This window comes from Molothrus ater, chromosome 1 (genome assembly GCF_012460135.2).
Source record: "Molothrus ater isolate BHLD 08-10-18 breed brown headed cowbird chromosome 1, BPBGC_Mater_1.1, whole genome shotgun sequence".
In the NCBI taxonomy this organism is placed as follows: Eukaryota; Metazoa; Chordata; class Aves; order Passeriformes; family Icteridae; genus Molothrus; species Molothrus ater.
Window position 1 is genome coordinate 22,422,957 of NC_050478.2, and position 24,378 is coordinate 22,447,334.

The 24,378-nt window shown below is 40.4% G+C and overlaps 1 protein-coding gene across 1 annotated transcript in view; it reads left to right on the forward strand.

The window, feature by feature from the left end:
- Nucleotides 1-2,166: 2,166 nt before the first annotated feature.
- Nucleotides 2,167-24,378, forward strand: part of ZNF804B (zinc finger protein 804B) — a 226,460-nt gene continuing 204,248 nt past the window's right edge. The window contains 1 exon segment of the mRNA XM_054516365.1: nt 2,167-2,825. Coding sequence (XP_054372340.1) covers nt 2,469-2,825 — 357 coding nt within the window. The 5' untranslated portion in view covers nt 2,167-2,468.

Here is a 24,378-nt window from a genome sequence, read left to right on the forward strand (position 1 = left end):
GTCTACTCAGGGGAAAATAAATTCTGTTTCGCACAATACTAGTAAATGAGCTGGGGAAGGCTCTGTCAGTTTAAAGAGGAAAGTAGTGTCCTTTAAATCTACAGCAAAGCCCTTGCACCATTTCAGCTTGTACTGAACCTCCTCTGCAGGTGACATGGCCAGTCTGACCACATGGCTGCAACACACCATCATGCACCTCCAGCCTATGCACATGGCCTGGGCCCTTTGCACCCTCTGCCTCACCTTGTGACAGAGCATCAGCAGCCTCATGGAGCAAAGGACTTCTCATGTCTCCAACAGAAAAGGAACAGAGACCTCTATGCAAGTTGTTGAGCTGAGATGCAAATTCTCATTCTGTTTTATTCTGAGAAACAACAGCTGCATCATAGAGAAGCAAAGTTTTTGGAAGTTCATTTCATTGCCAAAGAGAAAAGGTGCTTGTCTTTACTTCCAGATACATATTCAGTACAGAGTCAGAAAGTTAAGCTGCGGACCAAAATTCAAAGTGAAGATATTACTTTTATCTTTAACAGGCTTGCAGAGGAATTATTTCAGGAAGAACTGAAAATATATATGCCAACAAGAATAAATTTCAAGTCACTCACATAGCTGTGACTTCTGTGACTTGTAGGAGGAAATCATAAAAGCTCCTTTTCACCACCAAATTAACAGTGGACTACTTTTTTTTTAATTAGTACAGTATCACAATTTCTCAAAATCTACAATGCGATTTCTTCCTTCAGAAAAGTCCTTCAGAGGTCTTTTACAGGCATTGTATTACTACCAGGCTTCAAAGCCTGATCTGTACTGATTCATGGGACTGTTTAATCTATGATCCACAACACCCTTTGACAGGAGTCTCACAGCTCAACCACACATAATACAAAGAGCCAAGTCCTTTCATTTATTTCACACCTAAATTTTACCAGCTTAATTTGACCCCCATCTAAAAGTTTTTACATTGCAAAACACTGTATGATGGTTAACATATGGACGTTCTTAATATATTACTTCCACCTTTGGTTCAAAATTCAAAATTATTATGTTTTCTTTATAAAAGTGTTAATATATTTATTAATAAAATACATAATAATATGTTTGACGATTTGTATATACCTACATATACACACATGTAGTAAAACAATATGGTTATGTGAAACACTATACAATGCTCCATACTAGGAGTGTACAACACCAAGTTACACAAACAGTCAAAACATAACATTTGATTTGTCATGATCTCTTTATCAGTTTGGTGGATTGTGTGAGATTTTCCTTTTATTTTCATTAGGTTCATAGAAAAAAGCTCTTGAGAATCTAAAATTAGAATGATTGTGGCTTATCAGTTTCATTCATTAAATAACTGAAAGCATATGCTTTTAGGAGATTAATTGAAAAAAACTGAAACAATTCTTATCTACAGTTTAAGGCAATCTCTTTCGAAGAAATGAATGATCTGCAGGTGACTACTAAGGCTGTGTGATTTTTTGATTTATTTTATCGACTTAGCAAGCAGCAGAGCAGACATGGTACTTGTGACCCGATGAGAAGAAACTGAGTCTGCACAAGTGGGTCCGAGGCACCTCGCACCTCCGTCTTGCAGAAGGGGAGAGGAGCAACCTGTTCCAGCTATTTACTGGGGGAAGATTTTCATACCTGCGATTCTGTGTAAATCATTGAGGTGGTAAATGACGCCGCGCACCTAAATTCACGCGCTTTCAGGTGGGACGATGGAGCCGGACGATGGACGCCGCAGTCCGGGGCCAGCCCTGGCTCCCGCCCGGCGCGGCGGCGCTTCCCGGCACCGCGCCTGGATGCCGAGTGCCCGTGGCGTTCACGTCCACTGCCCGGGACGGCCCACGGGACAGCGGAGGGGAAGGAGGGTCAGAGGATGCCGGGGACAGGTGGGAGCGCAGCCGGAGGCGGGCGGGGAAGGGACGTTACCAGCCGACATCAAGGACGGGAAAGTTGGGCGAAGAGAAGGAGGGCGGTCAGAGCGCCCCGCTGCCCTCCCCCACGTTCCCGGCCGCTCCGCCCGGGGTGCCGGCGTTGCTCCCCTCCCCGAGGCGGCGAGGGGCAATGTCCTCCCAGCCGCCGCCGCCCCCGCTCCGGCCCTACCCCTCCTCCGCCCCCCTCGCACCGCCTCCCCCCCCCGCCGGCGGAGGTGAGCGAGGCGCAGCGCCGACTGCGGCGGCCGTGCGGGAGCAGCGGGGACGGTGCCGGCTGCATCCACCGCCCAGCCCGGCGCTGGGGACAGCCATGGGGAGCAGCCGCCGCTCCAGCTGCCGCGGAGAAACTCCCCTCCGGATGTCGGCTGCGGGTGGCCTGGTCTGAGCAGGAGCGGGAGGAGGGAGAGGAGGAAGGGCCGTAGCAGCGGCGAACTGTACAAGTTGCGCTCTGCCCTTCTTCTCGCCGGCCCGTCTCCCACCCGCGGAGCAGCATGCGGACTGGCCTCCGCGCTCTCTCAGATGTGCTCTGGCTGCCGCCGCCTTCAGTGCATCCTGCTGCTGGCAGCGCTCACCCGGGCGCTGGATGAGACGGGAGCAGGGAGATCGCTGCTGCGGTCCCGCCCGCTCCTTCATGCGGGCTTCTGCTCGGGCGGAGGTCGCACCGCCGCCGCGGAGGAGCCGGGCTGCCCTCCCGCCCCGCGCCCGCCCGCCCGGGGGGCCCGCATGGCGTGCTACCTGGTCATCAGCTCCCGGCACCTCAGCAACGGGCACTACCGCGGCATCAAAGGCGTCTTCAGGGGACCGCTCTGCAAGAAGGGCGCTCGCTCGCCGGTAACTGCCACCTCCTCGCCCCCTCCCTCACTTGCCCCCCGCACGGTAGGAGCGGTGCGGGCGATGCCCACGCTGGGGGCGGCCGGCGCGGCTGCGGGGGGCGCGGGGCGTGGGCGCCGGCTCGGTCCCGCTCTGCGGGGCCCCGGCGTGGGCGCTGCCTCGCCGGGCGGCTCGGAAAAGTTTCTCCGTCGGCGGCTGCCAGCGAGTGGCCGCGGGGACGGGGCTGGGGGCGGTGCTGGCGTTCGGCAGTGGGGCGGGGGGGGCTACGGCTTCGCTGGGGTTATCCGTGGACCGCGTCTCGGGCTCGTGCCCAGGGAGAGGTTAATTTCTGACGCTTTGGTGAGAAGTTGGAGGCTGGTAGAGGGGAAGGCGCCGTGTCGGCTCCAGGTGTCGCGGTTTAGTACCTTGTCCAAGGTTTTGACGCGGCGGAGGAGGGAAGCGATCGCTCTCGTGGATTCGTGTGCCAAAAAATGCACTCGCGAGTTTGTCTAAGGCGCGTTGTGAACTAACTGTCTAGACCGGAGTCTAGATAGAGCACGCGTGAAGTTTGGGGGGTCCTGCGGAGACTGCAGACCCGTCGAGCTACCCTAGACGGTGTCCGTGAGTCGCTACAGGCGTTTGGTAGGGGCGAACGGGAGTCCTGTGCTGCCGGGGGCAGCGGGTGCCGGGGGCAGCGCGCAGGTGCCCAGGCGGCGGCGATGCCCCCCTGCCTCTCCTCCGCCGTGGCTGTGGCACCGTAACCGCCCCCGTGGTCGCCACCGAACTTTCCCTGTCACCGTGCCGGGTGTCGGTGTGTGACACACGGAGGGGTACGGACCTGCCATCCGCCCAGCCTGCCTTGCACACCCGTGCAAGGGACAGCCTGAGCCCACTGCTGGGATTCCCTGAGCTTCGGCAATGCCAGGTTGTGCCTCGCAACACACCTGCACCCGAAATACCTTACGGGAACTGAAGTCTGCTTTCTCTTTCTTGACTTCCAATGAACAAAAATGACACATATTTCACTGTGCTTCCAAAATCCCTTCTGTGTTGTGCACTAGCACTCTCATAGAGTGCCTGCGAGTTCTTCCCTTGTGCTGCTGTGCCTGTCGTGTGCAGTGTAACACAACTGCGCCGCAGTTCACCGGTACCATCGATCAGTCATTGGCTGAGCTGTGTTTGTCTTCTTTGACCCATGGAGCTCATCCACTTTCCACTTGCATGTGTGGAACCCCAGAAATGCAGGCAACATTTACTGAGATCTCTGTTTGAAATTAGGTCAAATGGAAAAAGATCTCAAAGATGTAAAATGGGAACAAGCTTGATTGTAAATACTTCTGATTTAGCAGAATTCAAACAACTGATATTCAAGTTGAGTAGTATCAGAAGCCTGGGAAGATACTACTCTCTGAATATTGTGTTCCAAATCCTTCACTTTCAAATTTCTTTCCCTTTTTAACTGCCTAGTGAGTATGCACACCACTCCTCTCCATCTAAATACTTCATGAAATAAATTTGTCTGACTCCACTAACAAATCATAATTTTCAACACAGGTCCACTAAGAAATAGTCATAGTCCTGCTACCGGGTGGGAGCAATTTTTGTTAATATGTAAGTAACAGAGAAGAAGACCAATGAAAATTCATGTTCCTTAATCTTTAAAGGTGTATTTTTTTTAAAGGATTTTGTTTTAAATTGAACCATCTTAGTCTTAAGCCAACCATCTAGGGTTTAGTGGAAAAGGAAAAAAGCTATGAAGTTGAAAATTAATCTCAAGTCTCTTTCACTGTAAAGAAATGCTCTTTCATGTGATTTTTCCAAAGTTTGAAAAAAGTAGCAAGGGCACTTTGTATTACTTTTTACTAAGACAGAACATCTTGTTTCCTAAATTTGTATTACCAGGAGTTGCTGTTTTATATCTTTTGGGGCCATTTCTACAGAAAGGACTAAATTTTAGCAATCCTTAGCTTTCATTCTGAATTCTTGAGGGAAAAAATTTACTTCTCTACATATATTTGCTTTTTAAAAATTTATTCTTTGTTTTCTTCTGCCTTTTTTAGTGGCAACTCTTTGAAGCTAGTCAGGCTTTTGAGGTCATTGGCTAAGCCCTTTGAAGAGGGAGTGTTGGACAGCTCATGGGAGTAAAGGTGCCCGATAAAGTTTTATTAATGCTGGGTAACTGTAGCATTTTCATGTGTAACTTTTTCATGTGTTCGATATTTTGAATTTACTATTTGTTTATATAGGCTATTTTCAGATTTTGATACGGAAGTTCAGATTTTAGGAGATAAATAAAGGATGCTCAGTTGGCACAGGGGGATAATAGCTTGCTATTAAATACTGAAAGCAGTGAGTAATCTGCATGTGCCTACAAATTTATAACTTTCCAGACCATATCCCTCTTCCTTATCAGTGTGTATAAAGTTGGTAATAGTGAATAGCAAAAAACATCACCTGGATACATTGTTCATTATGGTGTGGGAGTCATGCATATTGAGATTTAGTATTGAATGAGGTAGTAAAATTGTTTTAAACATGAAAAAATGCCCCACACAATGCAAACAAACTCTCCAACTATTGAGTTAAACTTGGGACCACTTCCTTAAGAAGGAAGTCTTTGGCAAGTGGCATTTATTTGTATTCCATGTGCTGTGCTTTTATTCAACCCTCCTGAATATAACTTTGAAAGGTACAAGTTATGTCTTGCAGTCATTTTTAAAATGTTGTATTGGAAGCAGCCTTGAAGATTTGATTTTATCATTTGTACCATTAAACAATCTTCTGTTTGTACACTATGAGTGATCTTATGCATGAGTCTATGTAGCCTTTAATGGATAATATGTACCTTTCTATATTTAAAGTATTCTGTATTAACAGACCATGAAATGTCAGTGGACTTAAGGCTATGCTTTGAGAAATGAGAAAAGTGGTGAATATTTTAAATACCTTTATCAAATTTCATGGTTTTATGAACAAGGATTTTTTCAGTCTGGGTGTTTATGTAGTATTTATTTAGCATGCTTTGCTATTATTGTACCAGAAACAATTCTGGTCCTTCTTCCTGGTATGCAGAGAGACCTTTAGCTGTAGCAGTTTGAACAAGAACAAGATACATACAACTACAAGGATAACACACTTTGGGTATGTAATGAATTTGTCGTGATGTTGTCATAAAATCCTTTAAAAGTTTAACTTTGCCTTTGTCCATTTTTACATATTAGAGAAGGGACTAGCTGTGAATATCGTGAAGTTAGTAGTGATGAATTCAGAAAGAGTAGAATTAGAAGCAGTCACCAGTAAATCCTTTATCAGTGGACTCTGATGGAGTTACATGGGGAAGGAAATGCTGAGTGTGAACATGAGGCCAGCATTACTAAGGATAATGGACAGTAAGCCAATGAAAGAAGCTGATCATTTTAAAACACAGCTGATTCTGTGCTTTAAGCTTTTATATTTTATGCGAAAAGTTATATTCAGGAGCATATTATGAGCAAATTTTCTGTCTCTGAAAATTGCTGTTTAAGGAAATTCATTATGATCCAGAGATATTACTTACACTTCAGAGTGATGATAGAATTTTTGAGTCCTGAATAGATTACATTGATCAGTGTACCAGTTTTACTGTTTGAAGTCATGATAGATAACACTGTCACACTCACCCGCAGCCCAACCTGCTCAGAGATTTACTGCCATGCTGAAAAGGACTTGCCTGCAAAACTTTTAAAGAAACTTCCAGGATGCAGCAGAAAATGGTACTGGGAATTCAGCAGATGGCCCCCTTGCTTCTGAATAATTTCTAAGCCAAGGATGTTATTAGGGTACACTGTTCTTCCTGTGGCTTTTTAAGATAAGATATAAACAAAGTCTCGTTTACTACTCAGTATTTAAAGATCCCTTTTTATTTTGAAGGAAATAGAAAGCTCAGAAGACCCAGTGCCTTAGCCAATTTCTGACTTGGCTAATTATTTTTCTTCCGTCGTTCCCTGCAGCTTCAGCTGAATACAGTATTTTTCATGTACTTCTCTAAGCTGTTTTCAAATAAAGCTGTCAAGCAGCTGCTCCATTGCACTCGGTGCTTGCCTGAGTTCTTTGGGTTGTTGGGGGCAGGAAAGGCTTTTCTGTTACACAGAGTACCTTTAAAAAAGCACAGCTCTCACCCCATGTCCAGAGGCTGCTCCAGCAGTTCTAATTAAGTACATTGCAGGTACTTGGAAATAATGATGGTTTAGTAAATACTGAGCCATAAGCAAGCTGTTTTAGCACTACAGCAAATATAACCAGGACTGAGTAGCACCTTAGCACTCTCTGAAGCAGACAACAACACAAGGCACTTGGAAACTTTGAAAACTTAAGTGAGCCTGAGGACTGAATGACTGTAAATAGAGAAGAGGAGGGACATGGCATGGGCAAGCTATCTCTGTCTGCCTGAGATCAATGCTAGAAACACAGGCATAGCCAAGTCTACCACAAAGTGACAGTATTGTGTTTGCCACCAGCCAGTGACAAACACGTCCCAGGCACAGTTGTCAGAAAGCAATTTAAAGGCTAGACATGGTGTATGTGTACCATGTGAAATATGGCTTAGATGGCAGCAGGTTAAAGGAGGAGCCATCCTTTACCTGGGTGCTTACTGGAAGACCAAAAAACTTGTGCATTTCTGACTGCATCCTTTAGCACTGTGACTGCACTCTCAACAGCACTGAAAGCAGAGAGGAAGGGCATGCTGCAACATTACAAGGAAAATGCATGAAAAGTAACATTTAAGTTAGGAAATAGAGTCTAAAGGGGCTGATAATAAACCAGCAACTAATAAATAGTCCTACAAAAGGAAAGGGGGAAAAAATCCCAACTGCACTAACAAAATTTTGTGGAAAGGAAAAAAGGGAGAAATCGTAAAGAAGATGGAAAATTGTACTTTCACTTTTCTGTGCCAAAAGTCTCTGGCAGCTGCCTCCAGCAACAGTGGCTCCCTGCCAGGGGGGATTCTGTGCACTCTTCTGAAGGCTTGGAGCTGGCTTACAGAGGCATCTGCCTTACACAAACCAAGGGCAGGCACTCCTGCTAACTGTTTCTGATCTCATTGATTCCTGGCACTTTGTGTCTCAGAGTGGGCTGAGTGTGTTTCCTACCAGCCCTCCTGTCTCCACTATGATGGAGAATATGAGCATTCCTGCAGCCCACACTGCACCTTACAGTGACCTTATTTCCTGATTTCATGGTTCCTATTATGGTGCTTTTCTGCAACATGTGAGAGGCAGAAAGAACTTTCAGAAAATGGGAATGTGCTTTGTGCCATATGTAACCTTGCTGCTCATGACTTGTATTAAACCTGGTTTTTGTGGAATCTATCACTTCTGAGCAATTTTGATTCTAATTCAGTGAGTGGGTAGCACTTTGTATGTAGCATTGCAATTAAATTTAATCATCTTCAACCAATTTCTGCTGGGGCCATTTCCTTCACCCACGATTAGCAATAATGTTAAACAGGTGCTTTATGTCTGACAGCACCTTTCCAGCAGTCTAATATTTTTATTGGTCCCTCAACTGAGTTTGTAAACCTAGATCAATTCTCTGTTATTTTGCATTTGGCAGTGCTTGTTTGTCCATTAGTTCCAGAATTATTGCCATTACATCCATTTACATTCTCACTTTCAGTTCATATGCATTTTACTCACCCAGAGCAGTTTAGTGAGTTTTCTTATTTTATTTATTTTTTTAAATTCAGAACTGTGTACAAATTTGAAAATGAATGTAGAGACCTAGTGATTGTGAAACAGGTGCTCCCTTGGATGGTGGTTTGAGCTACCCAGGCTCTAAGCATCAAAGGCTGTTCCTCTGCCTGTTCAGCCCTGTTTTCTGGACTCTTTCCCATGTGTGGTATCCATGGTATGCACTTGCCTGGCTTTGCTGGGGAGGATGCTCCAGTTCCTTCTGTCTAAATGAATGCTTTGTTTCGACCAGTTTACAAGTAAATAAACTGAGTAACTTCATTTATGCAAATGCTTGCATGTGAGATTAGATTCCTTGAAAAGAAAACTGGTAAAAAAAAAAAAATCTCATCATCTGAATCTACTTATTCCCTACCAAAGTTTTGCAAAAGTCCCCTGTAAAAAAACACCTAAAGGGAGAAGGAAAAGAAAGCTTTTAAAGGCTGGCCAGAAGGTAGGCATTTTCCCCTCCTTGAGTTTTTCTGGTGCATTATATAGCCTTGGGTTGCAAGGCTTGGGGCTTTTTAGTTTGAACATTTTTTTCGTGTGTGTGTGTGTGTGTGTTTTTGTGTTGGTTTTTTTTTGGTTGTTTTTGTGGGCGGATTTTGTTTTGTTTTGGGTTTTTTGTGGTTTTGTTTTTTTGGGTTTTTTTTGTTTGGTTGGTTTGGGTTGTTTTTTTGTTGTTTTGCTTTGGTTTTTTTTTTTTTTGGTTTTTTTTTTGTTTTGTTTTTCTTTTTGCATTTAACATGAAGAAACTTTGATAAGTCTTTTTATAATGTCACAGCTGATCACTTTAGAAGACTCAATCATTACCTGCAAAGTTAATTTTACTCACTTGTCTTAGGGAATATGTTGACTTTTCTGTGGAAAAAAAAAGACATTCAAAATGTTTTTATCTGCATGCTGAAGTGCTTTAATTTTAAAATCCCAATGTGCTACACTGTGAAAGGTTTAGTTTTACTGCTTTATGTGTCTATCCATGAAAAACAGTGTATCACATTTGTTACAAAACAGAGCAGAAGCTGTAGACCCAGTTTTAGAGTTCAAGAGTTAGGATCTCACTATCTAAGTTTTGTGCACCTGCCATGGTAAAAAATGCATTAGGAATAACTTACCTAAAAGATCAATTTAAATTTATTAAATTTATTAACATCAAGTTAATGTTAAAAAGAAGCACAGATACATGCATGCACTTGCAGGAACCAGAATTCCCAACATAACATGCAGTAGCTTTAAAATCCAGTTTGACCCTCCCAAGAATTAAGTGTTCATTGGAGAATTAGCCATTTTGTAAACACATGTGCATGCAGCAGTCTATGCATATGAACATATCTGAATAGCAGTAAGAGGACCCTTTAAAAGAACTTTTTAGCTTCCACACTGACTGTTGTAAGCACTGTTTTCTGAAGATTCAAACTGCTCTGCTCTTAGCCTTTGAACCTGCCAAACTCTGAATGAAGAGTACTGAAATGATTTGGTTTATGTTGATAATCTGCATAGGTGATATGGCTACTGCAATATTAGAGCCAGATATCTAAAGTTCAGTCCTGGATTTCTGTATTTTGTGTGGGCACACATTACTGCTTGTCTTGTACAATCAACTGCAGGGCTCAAGTATCAAGATTAGTCATGGGGTAGGTACACACACCTGAAGATGCTCTTCACTGTGCAGAATTTATTGTTCTGTGCCCAGTCATAAGGCACTTTAATGATAGGTTTTTCTTTTTTCTTTTTTTTAAATACTAGACTAAATTTATGTGCATACTAGATAAGATGTAAACATCATCAAAATTTTGTCCCAGTTTCATAGTTATGCATAATGATAATTGGCAAGTTGGTTCAAGTAAAGAAATAGAACTATAGCTGGGGGATTGCATACAGCTCTGAAACAATTCATACATTAATCAACTCTAGTTGATATCAATTTTTCAATTGAGTTTTCCCTGGAACATATTCTAAAACAGATTTAGTGCTTTTGTGTCAACAGAAATATTCTATCAATATTCTGCTCAGACTGAACTGGAGAGCTGTATTTGGTGTCTTTGAGAACACTGTCAGTTGTAATCAGCTGTAAATTTGCAGCCTTCATTTCCAACTTAGACTGCAACATATGAGGAAGGCTTGAGAAACTAGATTAGAAAGTGTAAGAAGAGAATTCCCTAAAATACACCTTTGATAGCAAAATATTTTCTAGATTATATTTTGGGGTTAAAATTATAAATGAAATCTGTATGAATACTATGATTAGAGGGTCTGCTAGAAATGCGAGTTCTAATAGTTATTAAGGTATTCTAAGTATTTTTTTCAAAGAAAAGTTTTCATATTCAGATATTTATAGCTCTAATTTCATTAGCTTTATGGGTTCCAGAAGTAACCAGTACGAGTTGTTCATCTAAACCAATCTTCATTTTTCTGTGCTAATCATTACATTTTCAGTTTAAGTATGACTTCTGTGAAGTGTGTAAACTCTGACCATGGACTTTACTGGGAGACCTAAGAAGAAGCAGAATGTGTATATTTATGCCACCCTTTGTTAGACACTAAAAAACTCAGTTATGATCTTGATGTATTGAGCCTGCCCTTGAGCAGTCTTTGATTGCAAGAAGCTTCTGATGATGCATTGCAGGTAGACAGAGAATGACTCTGCAGGGTCCTTGCTTGGTTGCTTGGTGAACGTTGGGTCCAAATGCTGGCTGAGGCCAGTGGTCGGTGGACTGGATGATAACAAGGATTCCTCAGCCTGGGCAAGGCTCTGCTGACTTCCAGACGCTGCACTGATGGCTCCTCTGTGCTGGGAGGAATTACGGTGTAGGAACACAATATCCAGGATTCCCACAACCCACGTGGCTGCAGGTCTGTGCCAAACAGCAGCTGAGGCAGGAGGTGTCTCAACATGGGGAGTGGCTGCCTGGTCTGATGGACATGGATCAGCATCTGCCCCACAGCTATTGAGGACTAGTTCAGGAAAAGAAACTAAAAAACATCATCGTGTAGGGCCCAGAGGGAACAAACTCACAAGGTGATGTGCATGCAAGCAGTTTGTGTGTACCAAATAATAAATAAACATCCCATAAATGTCACTGAGTACATATGCAGCTTCTCCAAGCTGTCTGAATGCTTAACTGCTGTCCTTACAAAGCTGTACTACTGCTCTTCCTGTATAGAAGTCCAAGGCTGCTTGGTTGTATACATCTACAGGCATTTTTTCCCTTTTGTAATGTTTCAATTTACACATACTTCACTTTAAAGAGAAGAGAGCAAAACCCATATGAAAAAATAATTTAGTCAGACAAATGAAGAAAAATCAGGTTGATACTACATACAAAGATTTCAATTTTCATTTGAATGGTAAATGCATCCTTGGCTATTAAGTATGGAAAAGAGGCAATATAAGGAGAGGCAATGTTGGAGACACTGCTTATTCACAAAGAAGTATCACTTTTAAAAAGCTCTTTTTCTGGGAGTGAGTGATAAATTTTTGTGATGACTAATAATGGAAAAATTACAGATATGTGTTCTTTGATGCAGATGTATTCATATCCTATAAAACAAAAATTGCATTGCAATAAGTATTGAATATATAAACTTGCTGATTTTATACTTTGTTCATCTTCTGCTGAAGACCTATTTATAACCAGTGTATTCTATACCATATGCAACAGGAAATTCTTATTGTGTATATATACTGCACAATAGATATGTTTTATTGCTTAGCATTATAATAAGCATCTTTTATAAGTTAAACTTCCAAAATAGAGATCTAATATTGTGGTTATTTATCTCAAAAGTAAGCCCTTCCCAAAAAATGAATAAAAAATGGCCTTCAAATTTATTCCCTAGAGGACATGTCTTATTTGAAGATGATAACACTTGGTGGATAAAGGTATGCCTTTCATTTTGGCTACATTAATAAATCTTTGCACTGGGCTTTTTATTATATAAAGAAGATATGATGACTTGAAATAGAAGGTTGTATCCATATGCTATGTTATTGCTTTTAATGGGGAAAGAATAATAGAGAAAATAAATTCATTGACTTCTTTTTTTTTTCTTTTGACAGCTATCTGCTGTTTATATTGTTATTTCTTCACCTTACAGAATCACTGAGGTTTCAGGTGATTGAATTTGATTTCTGTGGGTTGTGGAATCAGCCTTTAAATATTTATGTTGATTTGCATATATGACAGCTTTCATCAGTAAAGACCATTATAAACAGCAAATTGGAAGAAGTTAGAAAATTCCTTTCCTTGAAAGGGATTTAAACAAGTTTACAGAATGACTTAACAGAGCTTGCATAATCTTCACAGTCAATAAAAACCAAAGGTAGAAAAATGTGCTTAAAATCTACAGCAAAAATGTTTTGTTTCCACTGTGTGTTCTCGAAGACTTGCTTTTTAAGCTATAGCAAATGAGGATTACTGATTATGTACACTTAGAAACATCCCAGTAGATTAACAGTTTTCAAGGCCTTTCTTTTTAAATCTGAAGTTCATCTGTAAACTTCAGTAATAAGGACATTGAACACCTTTTCCCTCTACCAAAATACAGTTCCTTATCCCAAATATTTCCCAAAACATGTATTGTAGTAATATTTTTCCCTGATGTTCTGACTAGCACTGTTTGAAGAACAAAATTATGATTCAAAAAGTGCTTGAAATATATAATTTTAAAAAAGCTATTTTAACTGCTGTGATTTATTACTGTACCAGGCAGTAAATTTCAATTAAAAAAAAGAAAAAAATCCCAAACTCAGCAACCCCATGCTACCCCAAACCATGCCCCCAAGCATAGTAAAATAATCAGCATGTGAGATCACCATGAACTGATGAATCACTGACAGCCTTTCTTCCTATGTCTGCTCAGGTAAAGTTCAGATCTTGACCTTCTGCTCGCCTGTGAGCCATTATAGAAATCATAACGAGCTTCCTGATGGCCTTTTAAGAGTAATATCTGATTAAGTAATTGTAGCACCTTATGCTGAAGTGTTTTAAATACTCAAAGACTTCTGAGCCTCTTCCAACAGAAAAAGGCATGTCTGCTCAAGTTATATGATTAGAAAGAAAATCTTCCTTTTTATCATTGTAAGAGTACTTCTCGATGTTTATTCTTCTAACCTCTGGCTAATAAGGATGGTGACTGCAGGCATTAGACATTAGACAGCCTTAAAAAGATTGATACTTCTGATTACAGCATACTGTAGGATAAATTCTAGGGTTCAAGTCTCTCATGGAGTTAAAAAGGATATGTGGTACCTGAAGAAACATAATGGTGTCAATTTTCTACTTGATGGTACTAATATATTTTGATAAGATCTGCATATTAAGAAGAGCCCTCAAGTACAGTGATTTAGTACTGCAATTGTACACTACTTCACAGTGAGGAGAGCAAACAGCAAAAATGTGAATCCTTGCCTCTGCTCTGAACAAGGACCTGTGGGCATTACAGCTGGCAGGCGTGGAGCGGACTGCTTTCAGAAGTGATTGGTGAGAGGGACGGAAGGGGGATAGTAACTGTGAACAGGGAGGTTAATTGCAAAGTAAATGACTTTGCTACAGAAAGCACTGAGGCTCAGATCCTCAAAGGCAGTGTGTGTGCATTAGTAAACAACACCAGAGACTGTGCCAGGCATTGGAGCTTAATCAGCTAAACAATGAAATTGTGAGTGTTGTTTCCAATATGTGCTGTTCAACAAGTAGCGCTGCCCCAAACATTTCTTGGAGAGAGTTTGGGAACTAGGGTAGGGCAGAAACATTAACATTGCTGCAGTTTCAATTCCAAGAGAGTTTAACAGCACTGATGAGCTGCTCAGTGACAGGAAAAAGCCTCCTTTTTTTTTAACTGACTTTGAAATCCTTCCTGTGTATGGAACTGCTAGCCACCTGCAGGGCAAACCTCTCAGACATTGTTGTTCCCAAAACTGTAACTGTGCATTGAGACAATGGTGGGTGTCATAAGTCAAAATTGTGTTGGGAAGCATTGTGAAAAAATCAGAAATGATGGCACCACTAGTGCTTGAGCCTATGTCTGTGTTCAGTTACCAGAATAAATGCAGCCTGGGCTCCAGCTCCATCAAGCTCTGCAGAAAATGGGACAATGTCTTGGGGTGTTGGGACTTCTGGAGATTGAAGGGCAGTGGCTGGATCTCCTGATAGCAGTCTGGTGGTTGGATCAGATGAAGCAGGTGGATTTCCTCACAAATCCCATTACAAATCTGTGTTGTGCTCCTGACAGGAGCATTCCCAATAAATGTGAGATGCATATGCTGACTGGAGGAGAGAAAGTTCAGCTTCACCATTCAGGCAGCAAACTTCAAAGACAAAGAGCAGATGAGAGAGTATTGGTGAATCATAATGAGCTTCTTGGAGTACTTTTTATGGTTTCTTAAAGAATTCTTAAAATTCACAGGAAGCAGACATGCATAGTGACTGTTCAGGGTAGAATTTTAGCTTGTGTAAATCAATCTGTTAAATTGATTACATCTTCTAAGGCTGTTTTATGCCAGCAGGATTTGTTCCTGAGATTTTATTTAGATTTTGTTTAGTAAGTAATGTGGCTCAAGTTAGTGAATACTAGTTGCTAGGACCTCCAGGGTGAAGCATCACTGTGATTCAGTCACAGAATTTCAATCAGAAGGAAAATGCAACTGTGCTCCAAACATAAAACCTTGTTTATTTTTGCTGGACTCTATAAAGTGACTCTCTTTTCTGGATTACTGAGACACAAACAATGCTGGTTAAATACAAACAATACTGCTATAGCAAAGGTATTCAAGCAGTTAATGTAACACCTTTCTCTTTATGGAGCTCATCTTTGATTTGCACACATCCCTGAGATAACACAGTTTGACTCAGAACTTGCTGCCACATTCCTTATCCTCATAGCAGGTAGGTGTTCATTCAGAAGGGCAATTATGAGTTATTCACTGTGGGATGATGGTGTTATACTAGATATTTAGAGTCTCATCATAAGTAACATTGGGACCACTTAATTTTAGGATCCCGATTTCTGGTTGAAATTAACCAGATCTTAGTAAAATACACAGAAAAATCACTTTTTATCTTTCCAGAAGAGAAAAAGCTCCTCAGAAAGCAGTTGCAACTTTTGCTGGATTACAAATGCAGAGCAGTGCATTCTTGAGATGTGAATTAGTGATCACACTCTATATCTCAATATTAGCTAATATTAATCCTAATCTAGTATTAACTTAATACCTTAATATTAAACTAATATCCAGTTCTCTGCTGTTACAATTTTTGTGCCTGAGTGACTAGGCTAGTTAACCAGTTAACCTCAGCTGGTTAGTAAAGTGATTAGTTTCTTATGAAGGACAAGTGTCATTTTCAGGTTTAATTTGAAATCTAATGCATTATCCTTTATTAATATAAAATGGATTTTCTGGATTTGTATGTTTAGCTGCCCTGTTAGGGATTGCTGTTTGCTTATTTTCCTTTAATTACAGTGTTGCAATACTGTTAATTTTCTCTAACATAATATATACCAGAAACTTGCCAACAGTCATTATCTGTAAGGCTGCTTGGGGAAGAATCCTGCTCTTTAATGGCTTCAGTGGGATCCTGTCCTGTGATAAAACTGGAGGGCTGGCATTTATTTCCACAAAGGATGTGTTTCTTCACAGGACTAGAGAGTCACTGTGCAGTTTCAGTCCTGCAGGTGAGTGCACAGGAGGAATGCTGTGGGAATCTCTGTGACTGCAGGTCACTGGTTGCTGGGAAGCTTTTGAGCTTGGTGCTTTGCTGGACAAAAGGGATTCACCTTTGGGAGGTCTTACTGCTGTCATGTTCTTGATGGCACCTTTCAGCCAGTGAGAGATCGAGATGTCTTGGTCTACTACCTGAAGATGGTAAATATTTCCATTGTGATTCTAATCCAGGAAAATGACTTCTGTGGGTATGCCAGTGGACTTGTGAGACTGCTTCAGTTTCTCCAACTGGGATGGATTTAAATGATGACTTTCTGCTGGCCCATTTCTTGGTACATCTTCTAGCAGAGTTACACACGTGCACTGTGGTACCTACAAGGCAGTGCTCTGTCCAAAAGTGCAGGAGGAACCAGCATGAGCATAATGAGGATGGAATGGTGAAGGGCTGGGATACTCATCCTGCCAGAGATGCACTTGGAGTTCATCATGGTTCAGCAGCCAGGAGGTGATGTGAAGAACTGCCTTGGGAAGGTGATAGGGGAAGGAAAAAAAAACAAAGGGGGAAGCAAAATATGAGGAAACATACTTTTTTTTCCATTGGTTTAGTTTTCATAATGCTAGCAAGCTAGCTAAGGTAGCATCCAGAAGGTATTCATCCATGGCCAAAGGTCTGCAACATGATAGCAGATCTAAAATAATTGACACAAAGAAGTAAAAGCTTTGGAAAGCAGAATTTTGGCAATTTTGAATGAGGATATTTTTGCTCTCCCTGTAGCTAGTTAATGAATTAGTCCACAATTGCAGCTGGAAACAAGTCAGCTCTTTCACTGAGATATTTAGCCTTCTGGCACTGGTTTAATCTCACCTCCAAAGCAACTGAAACACAGATACAGATTACATAGGATTTTAGTTAATTTACGTGTACTTACTCTCTGTGTGTGTATAGGTTACAGCCTGATGGAGGTAGGGCTGGTTTTAGTATGCAGATGGGTGAACTGCCTCCCCTGCATGACTGCAATTCCAGTGTTTTTATTAGTATGTGTAAACTATAAACTGTTGCTCTTTTATCACTGTGAGTGGGTTTATCACAAACTACAAGTTGAAAAAATGCAGCTTTTGTCAGGGAAATAAAGAAGAGTTCCCCTCTTCAGGTATGATGCTGAGAATGGTTTTGAGTAAAGGAAGGAATGAATCAATATCTTTTCTAGTTGCAGGACCACACCTTTTCATGGCAGGTACGTCCCTAGGAAGTGTGGTTTTTAGGCAGGCATGTGCAATAATTTATGTCTGAGCCATTAGTTAATATTGGCAAAGTGTCACAGGTGCTCAAGGGCTGATGGCAGGCTGGGGACAAGAAGGCAGCAGCAGGTCGCTGCTTCATCCCTGCACCAAGGGCTGGCATTTTGCACAGCTAGGGGTCAGAAAGGTACATTATTTACCCTGTGACCAGTGCAGGAATGAATTTGTGCTTCCCTGAGCTCTGTCAAGGAGTTTTACTGAGTTTGACTTTCATGATTTTCAGCAAAATCTCTTGAAAAAAAATGTTTATAGAGAATCCTGGCTCCCATGCAATTACTCTGCCATATGCAGTGGCACATCTTACTCATTCTGTGAACGTTTTATGGTCTCAAGGGGATTTAAGAGTAAATACAATCACAAGTAAAAACTTAAAATACCAAATTAATTTTGTGTTATACACACAGAGTGATGGATAATGTCAGTTTGGGGCTTGATCCTGCATATGTTGAAGTTGAGAAGATTTCTTGGTGTTATTTTGGTTTATGATTGGCACATAAAGGTCTTGATTTTTTTCTAGTTGTATAAACCCCATGTTATTAAATAAATATAGGCATAGCATATGAACAAAAAAACAATGGCAAATGAGGAATGCTTCAATTAATATGTACTATAGAAGAATATAATACAAAATTTGCCACAGCATTTTTTGCTTTCATGGAGAAAAAAATACATTTGCAATTCTATAATTATGTTCTGAAAGAGAAATTCAGTCAGATTACTTTTGGGTCATTATATTACCTGTGTTAGAAAGTGGTAATTGGGGATTACTCAGTTTCTATGAGGTTTGGCTAAACAGCAAACAAGGTTAACATAAGTGGTTGTATAGCCGAGTCAATTTTAAATGATCTTTTGGGCTGAGATATTAAGGCTGAAATGCCTTTAAAGGAAACTAAATGGGGCTTGTGTTTTGAATGTGATCTGATGTATAATTAGATTTCTCCTACAGAAAGGTTAGAAGCTGTAATCCAGCGCTCAGAATCAACAGCAAACTCTGTCTTTTTAAATTTAGAAATGTATAAAATATAATACAAGTTGATTTCAAAGATTTACATGCATGTAAATGTGAGAGCATTGGAAGGTACTGTATTTAAAACATGGAAAATTTGGGATTACGCAGGATATAGTAAATGACGTGAGTTTTTACTCTAGGTGGTTGGGCTATTAAAGAGTGTGTGTTTGGGCAGTTGGTATTGTTAGCACACAAAACATTATCCATATGAGTTCTTTTAAAGACTGCTGTACCTTTGCTAATATCTTGTAATTTTTGAAAACTGAACAAACTTAACACACTGCAGAGGTTGGTTAATTGATTTATTGAGAGTTTTTGTGACCAATAACTGACTATTCTCTGTATCCTTATTAAAGAGATTTTTGTAACTACTTTTTTTTCCCCCTTTTTTGTTCTCTCAAAAGAAGGAAGGCTTAAAATGATGGCAGTTTTATATCAACATTTAGGCCAGCTTCTTTTGGCTGATTGTTGAAATGGGGTTGCTGTGTTCACTCATGAAGAGAGAACAATGTCTTTTTCACATGTACACTTCCCATTCTAAGTCATCTTGAATTAAAGTTGCTGAATGTTCTATGGCAGAAAGAGCTTTGAACGAAATTTGATTTTATCTTTCCTTACTGCAGCCTGAGGATAAGAGTAGGACATGTAGTGTTTTCACAAAATATGAGAAATCTTGTGGACATTTGGCCACCTTCCTTTCCCTCTGTATTTCTGCAATAATGTGGTAAAAATACATTCAGCAAGCATGGAAAAGGGAAAGTCAGAAGAAAAGGAGGTTCTAGTGAATGCTGTATGAAGGAATTGTGTCCATGTGTTTTCCTGATTGCTCCTGGGAAGCTCCAATGTGCTTTTCTCTTGATGCTTGCTGCGTGCTGGGTCAGTGCAGTGTACACCCACAGCCAGTGACTGACAGAGAAGGGCCAAGAGCAGAAGGTCAGGAAAGGAAGGCACAAGGAGGCCAAGATGACCAAGTCCCCTTCCCAAGGGCACCTGTGCAGACAGGACTGCACCATGCAGCAGCTGCAGTGGTTGGGAAGCTCCTCCATTAATCTTGAAGGGAAGCAGGAGGCAAATGGAGGCGGCCTGTTAATGAACTTCTTCCTGTTAATGAACTGCTTGCAGAAAGCAAAGGGACACTGTGCATGTAAGCACTTAACATGATCCAGTTTCTCGGCCACTATATCTAAACACTGCTGATGTCTTTCCAAGATATAAAAATAAAGTACATTTTCACTAAAGCTAGAGAAGAAGTGATCTAGTATTCTCCTGATAAAATATGGTACCGTTACTGGAGAGGGAAGAAATGTGTGTGGGGAAATTACTGTTTAAATTAAAAATGTATATTACATTTCTATACATTCATTTTATGTTAATATTAACAAGACTAAAAATTTATCACATTAATATTATGAGAACAGTGTCAGTAATTTTTTGGCTGGGTCCACTGGTAGCATATCTGTACTTCACTTGACACATCTTGGCTTGGAAAATTTTAATGAGATTTCTTCCTTTTCCAGTCAGTGAAATTTCTTGTGCAGCTAAGTGACTAGCTGGTACTTGACTTTGGAAAAAAATAATAATACATCAACCTTAATGAAGGAGAATATTCAGGCAGAACTTGGGTGTTAATCACCTGTATTAAGCTCAGGATAATCTAAAAGTAGCAGGCCTCTGGTACTGTCATTAATTATTTGAAGTAACTATATTGTGAGCAGTCAATCTTAAACCAACAGTTTTGAGTTTACAAGGTGAGGTGCAATTCCAGGCTGGGGCCTTTCAGCACAGATCCCTCAGCCTGGGGCTGTCCTTGAACTCAGAATCTGCAGTTGTAGGTGGGATTCACTTATGAAGGTGCATTTAACAGGGAGTGTCTTTGAGCAGCTTGCTGGGTGAGATCATATGGTATGTAGCATGTGATTGTTCCTGACCATATAGACATGATTTCATGTTATTTAAAAAAAAATCTCCTCCCTCTTAATCAGTGGGCAAAAGAGAAAGTAGATTATGTAGTGTTTGCATGAGAATAAGTGAATGGTTTTGTAAAATCTACCAGAATATTTTTGTTGTTGTTGTGATAGGCAATACTTTATTTCTTCCGCAAAACAGTAAAAAAAAGAGAGTAAATATTAAAGGGCATTACAACATGCAAATGGATTGTTCATATAATGCTACATGCTACACCTATCCTGGAAATGAAGGGACAGGGGTATATTTTCTAATGTTATATCCTTAATTCTGTCATTTATAATGATAGGAAAGTAATGAAAACTCCTTGTTGAAGACAGCTCACAAAAATGATAAGTGAGAGCAAATAGGTGACACATTGGAAAGAAGAATTCCTGGTAGTTAGAGATGACAGAGGAGGTCTTATGTGCACTATCTATTGTGGTTCTATGCCTGCCTCCTGGATAACTTTAGCAATTCAATTAACCGATATGAGCCAGTGTTTCATCATCTATAAGAAGCAGATTATACTTACCCACCTCACAGCATCTTTATAATTGATTTTTGTAAAGTGCTTTGGGCTTCTCAGATGAAAGGCACTTGTACTAGTGTCAAGTATTATTATTATTGCTACTAGTAGTAGTAACAGTACTTGTAATTTATACTGCTCTTGTCTGTTCATGATGCTTTAAGTAATGCATTCCTGCAGTGCTCTATGAATTAGATACATGTGTGCTTTTAGAGATGAAGAAATTCAGCAATCATCATCCAGCTTTGCCATTTGCACAGCTTTCCTAAGATTTTGAAAAAAAAACCAAAGGTGAAAAAATCCTATGGTATAAACATCTGTGTCATGTTTAGAGCACTTGTGGGAAGGTGTTGATTAGGTTTGGGATTTTTTTCAATTAGAAGGACAACAAAACACACTGCTCACAATTTCTGGGAAGCTTTTTAACCATTGAAGTCCATGAAAGCTTTCCTTCTCTTCCTGTGTTTCTGAATGCCAAAGCATAGTCGTGTTTCAAGGGCAGGCTGGATGGAATTCTGAGCAAGCTGTTCTACTGAAAGGTGACCCTTTCAGTGGCAGAGGCATTGGAACTAGATGATCCTTAATCTTCCTTCTGACCCAGGCTGACCTGATTCTATGAGTCTATGTTTCTGTGTGGTTTTTGTGCTCTCACCAAGCCTGTGTTTCCAGGCACTTTCAAGAAATGGTGCCTGGCTTGGCAAACGTGGAGCGCAGCCAACGGTCAGTGCTGGTTAACAGGGAGTCCTGGGAGTGTTCAGGACTCTTGGCAATGCTCTTAGATAATCTTGAAGTTCAACACATTTTTGCTACTCCAGGCTTAAGATTGATCAAGAGATTTTGGACTGTCTTCTGGTTGAAAGGCTTAAAATCCATTGAATTCTGTTTTAGATACCTAATACTTTGTGTAGGAGTTGGGATTTTTGCTTTGTTTTAACTTTGCTAAATCTGTCTTTTAGTAATCATCTGAGATTTTAGATTTTTTTTCTAAATGTACACATTTCTTTAATCTGTGATAACTTGGAAAACTGGATCAAATACCACAGTAAAAAATACTTGTCCTCAGTTCCATTGCTGCCTTTGGTGTGGACTCAACAGCTAAAGATGCCATTGCATCTGGACGTGCTGTCTTCAAAAACAGCTAATTTCTGAGATGGCAAATGGTCTTTGATTCACAGCAGCAATGGGCTTTGAGGCTCAGGCATTCTTCCCATGTTCAGCAGGTGTCTAAATGTCACTTACTGGAATTGAGATGTATCTATTGCTGCACACATAGGCAGAGATGATATGAATGCATGGTGTGGACTCAGGCAGCAAGTCACAGTTTTAATGCATTTCAGATATAACTATAATCAAACATAAACTCTGTTCAGTTTATGTGGATATAGCGTGATTATACTGACACACCATAGAGAGTATGAGGTATTCTGGTCTGTGCAGAGACTCTTTTAAGCAAAGAATTAGGATGGATATGTGATCTGCTCTTCAAAAGCCTTTTCCTAAGGCTTCACAGGAGGAGAGCTGCAGTGTGATCATGGGCTACAGCTCATGGCTTTATCCCTTGGTTGCCTCTGAGGACTGCACTGATTTTATGGCCCTGCTATGGATGTCCTCCAGTGAGTTTCTACTTGAAACAGAATGAGGTATAAATAGTTTTCAATGCAAATAGCTTTTGGGGCTTGTTTGGTGTTTTTTTGCAATCAAAAACTGAAATCAGATTTATCAAGAGAACTTGTTGGTCGCTGTGATCCAGGAGACCAGTTGCAGCTCAGGATCATGTATTTGGGATGCACGTGATTTGGGGAGTCGGGAAAACTTGGTTTTGAAAACAAAAGTTCAATAGTTATTTATATGCAGACAATCTCAATGAATCATTTATGTAGCACATTTGTAAATGAGAGCTAAATGGGACTCAGCAGTTTGTGATAAAAAGCAGATACCCAGAAACATCTCATTTTTTAAGTATTGCATTCCCAGGTCATCTCTAATTAGAGCTTTGGAAATCTGGAAGTAAATGTTTTTTCTTTGAGTCCTAAACAATAAAGGTTATCAATAGCAGCAGGCTGCTGAAGTCAGCTTGTATGGCAAGAATGCTTTTAATGGAAACAGTAACAGGTAAAAACATACTGAGTTTGAAATTCAGTGCAGGCACATCCTTCAGGTTTGCCTGAGAGGTGAGCTGTTTAGAGACCTCTGTGCTGGTCATGATGGTGAAAAACTGGAAAATGACTAATCACAGAGCAGGTTAAATGCACAATACTCAGGCTTGGGTTCTGTGTGTCTCTGAGACAGTCTTTTTGCTTTCTGCAGACTGGCAGGTCCAGGGTTCTGCTACCTCATGCAGCAGAAAGAAGGGTGCAAGAATTAATGAAGTATTATGCATAGAAATCATAATATAGAGAAAACCAGCAAGACTGCCTTGTGCACCATGTGGGCTCTGCATCTTCCTGCTTCCTTATTCTGCTCACCAGTGGAGCAGCTCCATCCACTTACACTGCCACAGGATTTTACTTTTTGCTTCAGAAAAGGGTGTTTCTGTAACAGGTGGTTGTCACATACTCCCTATGCCTAGTTTTCTGGATATTATCTTACTGTAGTTTTTGAAAATAAGATTAGCCTTGAAAACATTACCTGAATCAATAGCTTTACTGGCACAAATAAAAGTTAAATTATTATTTAAAAGCGCATAGTCAATGTGAAAAATCATTAGTTTTGATGTAATCCTCATTTCTACGTACAGCATTTTCCATAATTTCTCTTTAAGGACTAATTATCTCCTACTTTTAAATCAGATATATGCAAATATGTTTTAAAACAAAGTCTGAAACATTTCTTTTGCATATAGCTTAAAATTAACCAAGTTCTAAAATTGCATACAAGTGTTATAATTTAAATGCAATTCCACTTTCAAGCTTGTACGGTAAGTATTTAAAAATCTCTCATGTATATGGACATACAATGTCAAGGTGTGTCATTAAACTGAAGAAAATTGTATTTGATGCTTTCTTGATGCCACAAAAGATGTTTTAAAACTTGTTTAATGATCTTCAACCTCCTTTCAGGTTTAAACTTTTCAGGACAATTCGGTGCATTAGATCCCATTTGATGAAGTAAGGTGAAATGGAGCTGCACCAGGAGATATTTCTGTGACTATATTCTATTGTGGGTTTTATATTTTTATTTTTTAATATAATTTCTCCTCCATATTACCTGAGGAGATTAAATTAAGGCACATATGTCTGAATAATTACTTTTTAAATGTACACCGTGAAGGAAATCTCATGCAGGCCATACTTTAATATACAAGCATCAGTTGTCATCTGAATGTTGAATTTTACATTTTTTTGTTTTAACTTGCATATGGTTTTAGGGCAGCCTTTCATTTGCTATACCATAAAAATAATTTGTCTTTTGTTTGTAATACAATTCCTCAGTTCATAATTTTTCTATAGCCTAACCAGCACTGTATCTAC